This window comes from Ursus americanus, chromosome 29 (genome assembly GCF_024610735.1).
Source record: "Ursus americanus isolate L20-20 chromosome 29, mUrsAme1.1.p, whole genome shotgun sequence".
Lineage (NCBI taxonomy): Eukaryota > Metazoa > Chordata > Mammalia > Carnivora > Ursidae > Ursus > Ursus americanus.
Window position 1 is genome coordinate 26,321,730 of NC_142155.1, and position 12,926 is coordinate 26,334,655.

General features: G+C 45.5%; 1 protein-coding gene across 2 annotated transcripts in view; it reads right to left on the minus strand.

Annotated features, from left to right (window-relative positions):
- Positions 1-9,633, minus strand: part of TFAP2D (transcription factor AP-2 delta) — a 56,124-nt gene extending 46,491 nt beyond the window's left edge. The window contains exons 1-3 of one of the 2 annotated variants that reach the window (XM_045805226.2): positions 9,595-9,633; positions 8,095-8,592; positions 4,488-4,548 (exon numbers count right to left, since the gene is read on the minus strand). In XM_045805226.2, coding sequence (XP_045661182.1) covers positions 4,488-4,548; positions 8,095-8,592; positions 9,595-9,633 — 598 coding nt within the window. Of the gene's footprint in view, positions 1-4,487; positions 4,549-8,094; positions 8,644-9,594 lie in introns of those variants that run through there. The other variant, XM_087856905.1, reaches the window with a different exon arrangement.
- Between the last annotated feature and the right edge of the window lie 3,293 nt (positions 9,634-12,926).

The window sequence follows — 12,926 nt, forward strand, 5'->3', positions numbered from 1 at the left end:
GGAAGCAGTAGGCTACGGAAAGGGAGCTCCCCGCCCCCGCAAAAAAAAAAAGAAAAGATTTTTAAGAAACCATGCCTACAGATCCTTTGGTATATGAATTTTAGTCTTTCATATAAAGGACATTGAATTCCGAATCTGCAGCATCTGTATTTGGGGACTAACGAGGCAGGAGAGGTGTATTTCTGCTCTATTTTCAAAATGGATGAGCTTTAGAGATGAGTTTTGGTGATTCTAGTAAAGAGAGATTCTGGGGGCCCTGACAAAAGAAGAGGAAGAAGGCTTCTCTCCCCCCTCCAATCTTACTCCTTCTGGAAGCTGCTGAAAGAGCCAGAGGCTTTTTCTAACTCGAGTTCCAAAGCTCAGGGCCCTTGCAAAACTGAAAGAGCAGAAGCAGCTCATTCTCCTGACCAAGCAGCCTGTGGGCAGCCAACTGCGGGGGCTGCAGAAGGGAAGAGCGGTCAGGTCCACCCACCCGTTATTGGCAGACTGGGCGATTGATGCTAAACTCTGTTTCACAGAAGCATTTAAAAAAAATTAAATCAGATCTGACAATGTTTGTACCGCAGCGTAAATGCCTCCTCCTTGGCGCGCCAGTCACCTCTAAGCGATCTGACAAACTCCAGCTCTCTTAAAACGTGCGGAGTTCAGATCATATTAATTCCCCAAAAATGTTTTGATTCAAAGTAGTTTGTATTTTGTGTAGCCACGGGCAATCCGGAAAGCGCTCCCGCCTGCCCATGGCCGGGTCCGCTCCCTCTCCGCGTGGCCCAGAGGCTATGGCGGTATTTAAGCGTCTGAAATTAGCCTGGGGCTGCAAGGCAGAGTGATCACAAAGCGAAACAAGGGCGCTTCCCCTCTTCACTTTTTTCATTTTTTTCTTTCTTTCTTTCTTCCTTTTTTTTTTTTTTTTTGAGTATGCGATTCCGATTTCTCAAAAAAGACCAGGGCCAAAATGTCACTTCTCACCCAAATATGGAAAAGCTGGGTATTCTCATCTCATCTCCATCCTCATCTGAAGGCCACAGCCCCCTATCCAATTGAACCCCTACCATTGCCATTCCAATCTGGATCCATTCATTATTAGCATCATCGTCATCGTCATCATCAACATTGTTCTCCTACTATTAAATTCTCAGAGCGAGAAATGAAAGGGACCAGCGCCTGACAAAGGGGAGGGGGCCATGAGGGAGCCTCAGAAGATTCATGGGGAAAAGAAGAGTGGGTTTTCCTTTCTTTTTTTTAATGATTAAAAACACAGACGACTCCTGTAAATAGAAGCCTCATTTCTTCAAGAGACGCCTTTTGAAACCCAGTATCTGAATATTCAACGAAGGCAAAGCTCCACTCTGTACGTACAACATTAATATGATCTCTGCAGAATTTGCTACTCAGAAATATTAACATATCAAAGCTGAAGCCGGAGGCGAGAGAAGCTATCGATACGCGAGCACAGGGTAAAGTAAAGATTATTGGTTCTGATGGTTGGAGTGGCGGAGCTGCGGGCAAAATCGCGCACACCATTAAGCGAGAGTGAGCGCACAGGAGCTGCACCTCCGAGGCGGTGGCAAATATTTTATCTAGGTGGTAATTACCTTGCCGCTGCCCCCTTTCCATGCTTTCTTTGGCTAGCCGGCCTTCATTATAGGCAAAAACAATGTAACTGCCACTTACCGAAGTGAGTCAGAGAAATGGTATTTTGTTCTTTGCAAATAGAAAGGGCCAAATTTAAAGAACTGAATGCCTCTCCCCACCCCCTCCAACACACACACACACACACACACACACACACACACACACACACACTGCAAACCAGGACAGCCTCTCCCTGGTAAACTCATGTGGGGCACTTAGGGATCTTTCTTCTAGAAGAGCACTCAGGAGTCTTTGGAAGTAAAATCTGTTTTGTTCCTCCTACAGTAAATTCTGAAAATCACTAGAAATGTAAGTTTGTCAGAGAACTTAGCAAGGGAGGAAAAATGGCAAAAAGTTGTGCTTTTCAAGGAACCACGTTTCCTGTGGAGACTCACCTGTAGACGTGGATTAGAAGAGAAACAGACATTCCTATCTAAACAAAACCATTACACAGTATGGCAATATGGCAGAGTGCTTGACTTAGTGCCCTCCTGGTGTTTGATGAACGAAGGTGACTTGAGCTGTTTATATTAAGAATCTGGTGCACTACAATGACAACAGAAAGAAGGGGCTTCCTTAGGTTTTCTTCAAAAATGGGGAGTCCTGAGATGAGGGGCTGGGCAGGTTCCAGGAGGATGTACAAAACCTTTAAAGCAAGACTTCCTTGCTATCCATCCGTAAATTGTTATGAACATTGATTGTTTCAGAGTAACAGACATGCACAGACTCACACTTGGTCTCCGGGGCTCAACCAAGTTAATTGGCCTTTCTCTAAGACATGTGGAAATGGAAAAACCTCAGCAGCTAAATTCTGAATTCCTTTGCAAGGGGTGGGGGTGGGGAGGACGAGGATTTAGTCAAACAATACAGATAGAAGCCCCAAGTTACCACCCCTTTCTCTTTGGAGCTGTGCTGTTCTCCTAAAAGATCAATATTTGGTTTAAAATCACAGGCTCCACGCTGATTTTCAGGTGAAACGAAGTGACACCGAATTCTACAAGAACAATAAAACATCACCTAAGGAAGACGATTTCTGTGGCTCTAATAGGACAGGACCGCAGTTCCCATTTTGTAGTTACCCAAGAGCGTAGGCCTTTCTTGAGGGAATGCTGAGCGGGTGTCCCCTAAATCTCTCTCCTAAAACGTCAACTGATTACACAGCCACCTCCCTTCCAGCTCCCGCCCTCGGTCTCAGATAATTCCCACCCTCTGCCCAGCTATTGTAAGATCTGATGCAATTTCCAAGCGTTTGAGAAGGTGATCGCGGAGCAAGTGCGGAACTGAACGCGTCGACCGCAGTAGCGCCGGCCGGGCTCTGGGAGGAGCCGGCTCTGGGCGCTAATTAGTGGCGCTGTCCTTCAGCACCACCGACATCTCCATGCGCCCTGAGTGCTCAGCCTCACCTTTAGTGTGACCGCCCCAACAGACCCGGATCAGCACATCTCACCTGACCCCCGTTTCACTGTGCACCCCTCCCTTCAACAGTATGTGTATTTTATTTCAATTTCACTAGTCTTGGGCCTATCTCATGTCACTTCAACATGGCTGAATGTTAGCCTGGCGGAGAAGCCTAATATTACTCATTTAAAAAAAATCCTTATGGAGCAACACTAGTGGTTTTTTGAAAAATAGTTTCAACTCCCCATGGAGTGAAACTACAGAGTTGAATAGCTATTTTACATTTAGTGGAAGTTCCAAGTATCCACTATGACAATCGTCTTTGTTTTCTTTCCTCCTCAATTTAAACGGAATTTCACATTGGACACTGGGTTGTAAAACATGCAGTTTAAATATGAAAGAATCCATTGCTTTCTTTGGAAAAGCACTGGAATCTTTCAACAAGCTTTGAAAAGGATGGACAGGAACTGAAGGACATTTATTTGGTGCCATCAGAAGTGACTCATTCTTAGCAGTTCAGTTACTATAGAAAACTACGGCCCTGGAGCCGGAATTAGTCCTGGTGAATAGGCCACATCTTATTAATTCGTATGAAGTTGGGATAACAGCTGGTCCCCTTGCCTGTGTGCTCCTCGGGTTACTCAGCTTTGCTAGGAAAATAAGCTTCAGAGGCTCTGGGTACAGTTAAGTGGGGAAGCCAGCAAAGTCTGCACTGCCTTGAGGCCCTTAAAATGTCATAGTTCAAAACCTTTTGTCAAAATGGAACATCTGAGATGCAGCCCCCTTCCGTGTCTAAGCCAAAATCAACAGATCTCGACTCTTGCCTTCCCCCCACCTTCCAATTCCATGGGTAACTCTGGATTCAGATGTTTTCCTCAACAGATGGGAACAAGAAAGCTTTATCCGGTACAGTTAACACCACCTCCTCCTCCCACCTCCCTTAAAGAAAGAAATGTTCTGGACACTTAGAAAAATAAGGGCAGCTACAATATTGGTGTTTCATTAGCCTTCCCTGAAGCCTCAACGAATCTTAGCCTTTCATAGAATCCCTCAAAGCCTCAAGCTAACACCATCACCTCAATCACCCAGGCTGTGCCTGGCACATTCAGGGCTAACAGAGACCAGAAATTCTGCTTTAGGATGTGCTGATGGGGAAAGGAGGTGTGACAAGGATTTTTCCCTTTCATTTCTTTTTTCTTTATCCCCCCCTCTAACTTTGATTCTGTCACTGTTCCATGAAAAACAGCAAATCTCTTCCATCATAGCTCTTTGGGGCACAAGCTGGGTTCAACTTTAATGAAGGAAGGCAGTATGCCTGTGTGGGACAAAAGTAACTGACCAAGAGTAACTGTTTTTTAAATCATCAGACAAGGAATCTGATGCTTAAAAGCACTACCAGATCTTCAAAACAAAGTATCAGATGAGAGAAGAATGTTTCATTTTAACATATAACTTACCTCTTCTTATCACTCCACCTTGACCATTGAGAACAAGCCCACACTGGGCTTCCACGGAGCCCTTAATAAAAGAAAAATAAATAAAAGCACTCAAATAGATACTAATAGATATGACCACGTGAGTTAAGTCTTTCAATCTGCCCCATTCCTGAACCCCATATCTCCATAGTAGGCATTTAAAAGCAATCATTGAGCTGGAGCGAGTTTGGCAGCACACATGATTTTAAGGGAAAAAAGTGCCAGAAAAACCACAATCTAAAAGTTGTATAAATCTTAAGGTATGCATTTTGCAGCACCATACAATATTACACTTCAAAGCACCTGAGTGCCTTTCATCTTGGCATAAGGGAATGAGAAGCCCTTTGAGTCCCCATCAAGGCACGTAGCATATATAACAGACCATTTCCACAGCACTTTCTGCATGGAGCATATTACACTAAAAGCGTCAAGTCTGGCACTGTGGGTTTCTTGGGAGCTCAGAGGAGCCATTTCAAGTGCAGCCTTCAAGATATCTGATGTTGGTTCTGCTTTACCACAGAAGTAGGAGTATCCTACCCAAAATATGCCTTAGAGAGGAAACACCATCAGATTCACTCACTGTAGATCTCAAGCTTCCTAATGGATTGAAGGATCATTTGAGCTGGGAAGAAGGAAAGGGTTTGCTGATTTTTGACTAAGAAAAAATAAAAATTTCTCTCTGTCTTTTTTCCCCTGAGTTGAAATGTGTTAAAGGCTCATTTTCCTTTACAAACAAACGAGGTATTGGACATGAAAGAGGCCTTGAAGGGTGTTAACCTACCCAACAGCCCGTGAAGAGTTAAGTAAATGCGGAGAGAGTCGGTGCATAATAAAAACCCACTTTACAAAACAACCTTTACAGCCCTGGCTCCCTTTCGCTTCCCCATTTTCACCATATTGAGGCAGGCCTGTAAGACCCCCCTTTTCAACCTACTCACGAGCTCTTTCTTATTTTAAATGTTCTGCCTTAAAGTGATTATCAAATCAATATGAAAAAAAAAACTTGGAGACTGAGCATAAATTAAAGCGGTGATGGGAAAAGGTGTGACAGTTTCCTTTGTTGGCCATAGCAAATCTTTTTAGGGGACTCAAAGATGGAACTGAAGCCACAAGACTGTTTGCATCTGTTAGGCAGACTTAGACCGCCCTGCAAACCATTGGACTTTCACTTAAAATTCTGTGCAGGGAAAAGTATATTTACATTTGTTGCATTTGAAATGAGGCATATGCTGATGAATGTTTTAAAAAGAAAGAAATAAAAGGAGAGAGACGGGTTTCTCCCACACATCCCCTCCCTATTTCTCTTTTTAAAAGTAGCTATTACTTTTTTTCTCTTTCTTTTTCATTCTGCCAACTAAGTCCAGGAGGAGTGGAAGAAAATAACTTGCCAGATTTACAACTTGCTTCATATATATATATATATATATATATATATATATATATATATATACATATATATATACACACATACACAATGATATATACATATATAGTTATGTATATAGACATAGATACATAAATACATCACATATCATACTCTTCAATTTCTTCTAAGATCTTGGAGTGTTTCTCTCAGTATGAATATTCCCTCAGTACGAGCAATAAACTGAAAAAAGACTATAAATATAAAAAAGACACAGACTGGGGGAAAAAAGGTCTCAAAATATCTGAAATGTAGAAGGTAAAGGGCCTCGAAGCTCTCCAAGGGAGTGAACCACTCTCCCTCTCATTCTCTGGCGCACTGTTAAGATGTTTATTTTCTTAGAAGAAACGAATCTTGGTCTCTACACTTAACAAACTTTCCCCCCTTATAAGTAAAACATGTTGTTTGGTCGGATGACATTGCATAAATGACCAGTTGAATGGCACTAAGTCGAAAATTGGATAAACTACGGTGTTCTTTTGCACGGGATTCGCTCTTTGTCTGGTGCTTGCAAATGTTCTAATCCCCTCTTTTGAAAAATGCCCGGCTTTGTGCCTAGCACAGAAAAAAAATTTGTACAGATACAAAAAAATCAGCAGCAGACGCGGCTATTAAAAGGAGTAAATAGGTTTTAGTTGAGCTAAGCATTGAATGGCAGATTTTTTCCCCCTTGAGACAGAAGAGGATCCTTGTGAAAAATGTAAAAATGTTCTGAGCGTATAAAATTATTTTGTGAATATAAATGTAGAAAGTCAAGGTTTATGGATCCAAATCTTTTTTCTTGTGTGCCGATCTCGTGCCCACGGCTCTTTGTTGGGACTGGAAGGGCTTTCACTTTAATTTTAAAATACTCCCTTGCTCGGAGGTAAATGAGGGGCAAAGATTTTCTGTGCGCAACAAGGGGTCTCTTATGTCTCCAACTTGTGCTCTTGGAGTATCTCCCTTTTCGTTATGGAGGCTGTGGAGAGGGTGGCCAGCTTTGTGCAGACTGAAAAAGTACGGACTCAGCTACAGCTGTCCTTTCAGCCCAAATAAGCTACAAATTCATGTCTTTTGAGGTTGTTTTTTAAATTTGTGGGTTTATTTGTTTGAAATGTGGCTGTGACAATATGTTTGCAAAATTATAAATTCTATTGTTGGTGAAGAATGTGCAAAAATACATTAAGAAAGAAAGTAGGAGAGAGACCATCTGATTGATGACCTCCATAGTATCTGGATTCCTTCCTTCCTCCCTCCCTCCCTTCCTTCCTTCCTTCCTTCCTTCCTTCCTTCCTTCCTTCCTTCCTTCCTCCTCTCTCTTTTTGCTCTCTCCCTCATCCCTCCTTTCCTTTTCTCCTTTCTTCTTCCCTTCTTATTTCTTTTCCATTTCCCTCCTCTCTCTTCCTTTATTCTTCATTTCCTTCTTTTTAAGAAGTTGGATCTTATGTAAAAGTTAATAACCTGAGAAAAATAAAGTTGTGAATTACCCAACTGGGTGGTGGGACTGAGTGCTCCTTAGAGAGAATTAGGCTCGACCCCACAGCCTGGTGAAGTGCATTGTGCAGATTCTTTGATGGGTATAAATTTTTAGACTTTCATTTGCAATTCTTTACTATCCACAGCAATCTAGTATATTCGGAAAAACTTTTGCTAGAGCCCAACAAAGTCTCAGGGCAAACCAGCCCCCCAATTCTTAGTTTCCACAAGCTCAGTCTGGGACAAACACCTGGGACGCACGGGTAGACCAAGCAAAACACAGAGAGGGAAGGTACAATTGGTCATCATCTTATCGGGTCTCACTGAGTCCAGTTGGCTCAACCCAGCCTCTGTGATGTCCTCCACCCCATCCCCTCAGGGACAGAAATGGGGATTCACAACCGAATTCTGTGCAGAACTACTGAAAGTGGGGCCCTGCAGCTAGCCAGACTCCCTGGCGCCCAGGTGAAATGCCTTGATCCAATGAGAGTGACAGAATGGCACACGCCTCTTCTAATTGTTTTGATAACTTTCCATAATAAGTGGGGTGTGTGTGTGTGTGAGAGCGAGAGAGAGAGAGAGAGAGGAGAGGAGAGGAGAGGAGAGGAGAGGAGGAGAGGAGAGGAGAGGAGGCTTACATTTAGAGCTTTAACGGAGTGGGAGGGGGAGGGCAAAGAGGGGAGGGCGCAAATTCGCTGCATGCTTATTTACCTGCAAGTCGTCTGCTCCCGCGGCGGCCAGCCCCAGGCTGGGCCCTGGCAGGAGTCTTTGATCTGGGTGCATTCCATACTGAGAGCCATGGCTCATGAGGGACAGGTCGTGGCGGCGGTAGGCATCGAGGCAGCCCAGCTCCCGCCTCTGCTCGTCCAGGCAGGACGACTTGAGCGCCCGCGCATTGTGCAGGTTAATAAAGTCGGTGGGCTCCCCGTGGTGGATCTGCTGGTAGTACTGTTGCGAGTGGTGGAGCGAGTTCAGAGAGTAGGCGTCGGGGGTGACGGCCGGGTGGCTGTGCTGAAATTCGTAATGGAAGGACTGGTGGTGGAGCGGGGTGTACTGGTGGTTAGTGGAGAAGTAGGGGGACGCAAACTCGGTACCGGTGGTGGAGTAAGTTAAAGGAGAGGAGGAGGAATAGGCGACAGTGGAATTGGCTACGGACTCCAGACAGCCAAGCTGCATCAAACGGTAGCTGTTTGATCCGTCGTGACGTATCTGGAAGGAAGAGGGGGAAAAGGGAGAGCAGAAAAACTTGAGGTTTGTCATTTTGCAACCGAGGCGCCGCTCTCCCGGAGCCAGGAGCTTTCTCTGGCTCTCTAAGGAGAGCGCGCACGCAGGGCTGGGGCCGAGCCGCAGCCCCGGCTCAGCGCCTTTGCCAGAGAGCCTTTGCGAGCAGGCGAACTGGGGGTGGGCGGCCTCGTCCTCACAGTCGAGAGGGCGGAAAAAAAATCCCCCACCCTATATAGGTGCGGGTGACACACCACACACACACACACACACACACACACACACACACACGGCCCCTGCCTAACTTGCACAGGGAGCTGGGCGCAGGGAGCCAGGTTTACGACTGACTCCGGGGCGGCGGGGAGCAGAACCAGAGTCCACACGCACAGAACGCGGGCCGGCGCCTCGCCACTGCAACCAGATCCCAACACCGGGATTCCGCGACTGTCCATGCTGAGCTGTTCCGCCAGAGCTGCTCAAAATCATTATCCATATATTTACAAAATCCAGTCTGTGCAAATCGTTCAACTTGCTCATTTCCTTAACCATTTGGGGCAAGGAATCCGACCCCCCTCTTTCTGCTTCACTTTCCTAGAATAAGCCCATTCCAAAAGGGGTGCGTTGTTCCCCACCCCCCTTGTCCACCTACCGCCCCCCCATCAATCTCTTTACTTTGCCTTTCTATCTTTTTTCCATCTCTATCTTTTTCTCCTCACCCCCTCCTCCCTTTCTTTATTATTAGGATTATGTTTTCCCCCTCATTATGGCAAATGTTTCTTAACGTGGCAGAGAGTTGCCCTTCCTGGCGACAGATGTCATAACGAACTTTCTCCCCTTTCCTTCCTTAACTTCCCCCGAAAGCCAGATTATAATTAATCGTAACGGTCCAATATAGATTAGAGACAGGGAAAGCTGCCACCGCCGCCGCCACCGCCGCCGCCGCCGCCACACACACGCGCGCTCAAAAAAAAAAAAAAAAAGTAATAATACCTCGGCATCGTGGACTAGTCCCGGAAAGGTAGTTGACATGTTGGGTTTCTCCGAAAGCTTACGATGCAATTTCCCCCTCCAAAAAAAGAATCGGGAAAAAAATCCAAACTTCTTGTATTTTCCAATTTTTTTTAAGGAAAAAAAAATGTTCTATAGATAGAGATCTAAATTGTAATGGCTTTGCCCGGATCAGATAGCTCCTTGCCTCGTACCCACTTAAAAACCTGTAGGAACAAAATTTTCCCTCTGCACAAAAGCAGCTCCCTGGAACAGATTTTGTACTTGCTGAGTATTTCTTTGGCTGATGTCGTAGGTCCCTTGGTAATATAGAAGTTTTGAAAATTAAGCATCAGCACTGAGAACTGGGAGGACAATAGGCAGAAGAGATTTATCCCAGGAGACAAGGAATAAATATTGTATCTTCGCCTAATAAGGAACTGGAGGTTCTTTCAACATTTTTATCCATTTTTTCCAACCTTTATCATGCTTTTCTATACCGACTGAGGTGGGGACTCATCTCTACAGAGAGCATTTGCACACATTTTATTGTGAAGATAAAGATCCAGCCCCGATATGTGTATATTAGAGGTAGAAATATATATTAATTAAAGCTTCCTTTTGCATGAGTAAGTGTTCATTCCTATTGGTTCCACTCCCTAGATGCTGAAAGCTGCTTTTTCCAACAAGCACCCAAATCAATTTCACCCAGATTGGGGTGTCTGCCTTTGCCCAAGTGGAAACAATACTGCTCTTTCCATATTTACATCGAATTTGGGTTCTTTTCCCTTTTTTGAAAGGCAACACCCTGCGGTAGCTTACACTTTCAGCAGCTTTTAAAATAAAGAGCCACAGTGGACAGCCCCAACTTTTCATCATAAAGAAATGGTGTAACTGGCAATATATTTAAGAAAAATACAAGAGAATAAAGATGTGTGACAAGATTCTACATTTAGGTAAAACGTTGTCTTCCACTTCCCAACCCAGCCCATTTTCCCCCTCTTTTGTGTTTTCCTTCTTCCCTTTCTGAAACAGTGCTGGATGGGGGTTGGGGGGGGTGTAGACCATTTAGCAGTGACACAAGGTATTTGAACACTACTACCCCAAAATAACCCTTAAATATTTGAAAGTTCTCTTATACAGAGAGGGCAGGAAGGAGGCAGTGCACATCTATCTCTGTCTCTTTGGTGGATTTCTCGACTTTCAAACAGTATTTGAGCTTTACTTCGTTCAAAATTCAGCTTCCTGCACCAAGTGTTCTAACACCTGGAGGGGGTAGTGGTGGCTACATGCCCGCAATACTGAGGCTTTGCAAGGTCCGCTCTCCAACCCTGTCTATCTCTTAAGAACTCATCTCAGAGATAGAAGGGGTAATTTAGTCTTAATTGCCATTTCATTTGGTTAGCTTTTAAGTGTTTAAGCTGAGAAGGTGTCTTAATAATAAGCCGCAGGCAAACAGGCATGTGGCTTTTTTTTTTTTTTTTTTTTTTTTTTTTTTTTTAGGTCGGGGTTTGGGAGGGTTTATTAGGATCTGCTCATGCAGGCTAACTGGGGCTGTCACTCAGCGCTCTTTGCTTTATATAAATGGACAAAGGCACACGACAAGAATTGAAATGCACTGTCTGAAATGGAGATCCGTGATGCTTCAGTCCCGCACAAGGGTCAGCAGCCAACACTTGCTCTCTTTTTCAAGGTGCGCAAGCGCTCCCCCTTCTTGAAATTCTATATTTTGGTCTAACGAAGTCAGGAGAATGAGAGCCCAATGAAAATGAAAAGAAAGAATGCCCAACTTGATCTTTAAGTAGGAGGGGGTAAGATGAGTGCCCTTGGCACTGAGGGGCTGAATCCCAAAATGCTTGCAGCGGAATCTTTTGTTTGTCAGGACTGAGTGAGGCCTCTATATTCTACCCACAGAGGAAATAAATAACCGTCTGTGGGAGCTGGGGTCTGCCCCCACGACCTTACCCTAGGAACCCCCGCCTCCGCGAAGGTGTAACACCCCTCTCACACACCCCTCCCCCACCCCGGGAACGGGTAAAGCCCGCAGGTTATCTTGGGAATTGCCAGAAGCGCTTTTCTAGGTGGATAATGTTGGTTTCCCTGCCTGTCGGAGCTCAAACGGAAAAGGATGGCCCCTTCTCAGACAAGCAGCAAACCCCTCCCCCAACTGCCCTACTGTCAGATACGTCTTCATTGAAGGCGAAGGGACCTTCTTTCCCCGGCTTAGGTCCAGGCAGCAGACGCAAAACCCTCTCCCCTGGGAACAACCAGGAGGCTCAGGACCGGGTGGACGCCGGCTCTGCCTGCTGTGCCAGCGCGTTTGGCCCATGTGTTTGTCCCCGTCCGGGAAAAGATCCACACACAGACCCCGCACTGCTGATACTCTTGATAATGAGCTCTGGCCTGGAGCTGAGTACATCCACAGAATGACCTCTAGTTGTCTCCTCCCTCTAAACACTTTTGGACCTCACGGAAAAACGGGCAATCTTAACTCTCCATTCCACTCCTTATCTCCATTTCCTTTTCCTGAGTGACTTCTAGATACCAAGACAAAAGGTGTCCAGGGGTCATTTACTGTTTCTCGAACCCCCGCTGAATTAGAAGAAGCTAAAGATCTCTCAGAATGAGAAAAACAAATTTGTATTTGTATTTAAAGGAAACGAAGCCAGGAGGGTAAAGTGCGCCTCTTGGCTTAAGGGTCTACTTTGCCAGGGCCCACATCTGCCTTGGAAAGCTCCAGTGTCCCAGCTTCCCACACCAGCGTCTGAACTGTAGGGAAACTCCATTTGGCCAACTGCTCCCTCTCGCCTCATCCCAACAAAAAGAAAAAAAAAAAAAAAAGCTGTCTGTCCCTGAAAGAAAAGTTGGGGAAATCATCCGCGCCATATGCACATACTGGTCAGCGCTCCCTTCCATCTGCTCTGGGGTTGCTCGGCGCGCCCCTTTTCTAAAGAAACTCATCAAGGCAGGTGTGTGGCTGTGCTTGGTGTGTGTGTGTGTGTGTGTGTGTGTGTGTGTGTGTGTGTGTGATGTGCGCGCGCGCGGGATTTGTTTCTGTCAGACAACCCCCCAACCCCCACCATCTCCCCTTCCCATCCAATTAATAGTCCTTAGCAATTAATAAGTGCCATCCTGCTTGACCCAAAGGCTGGGCTTTTCAGCAAAGCTAATTCCTCTTTCTCTGCTTTGCCCCTTTCCGGGAGAGCGATTGGCCACACATTCTCCAGCGGGCGCGTAATTGAATTAACTGGCCTCGGCGAGATGGAGACACGGTGACAATCGCCTGGGGCTCCCTCCCTCGGGAAACCCGTAGTGAGCATCCCAGCCTGGCCGGC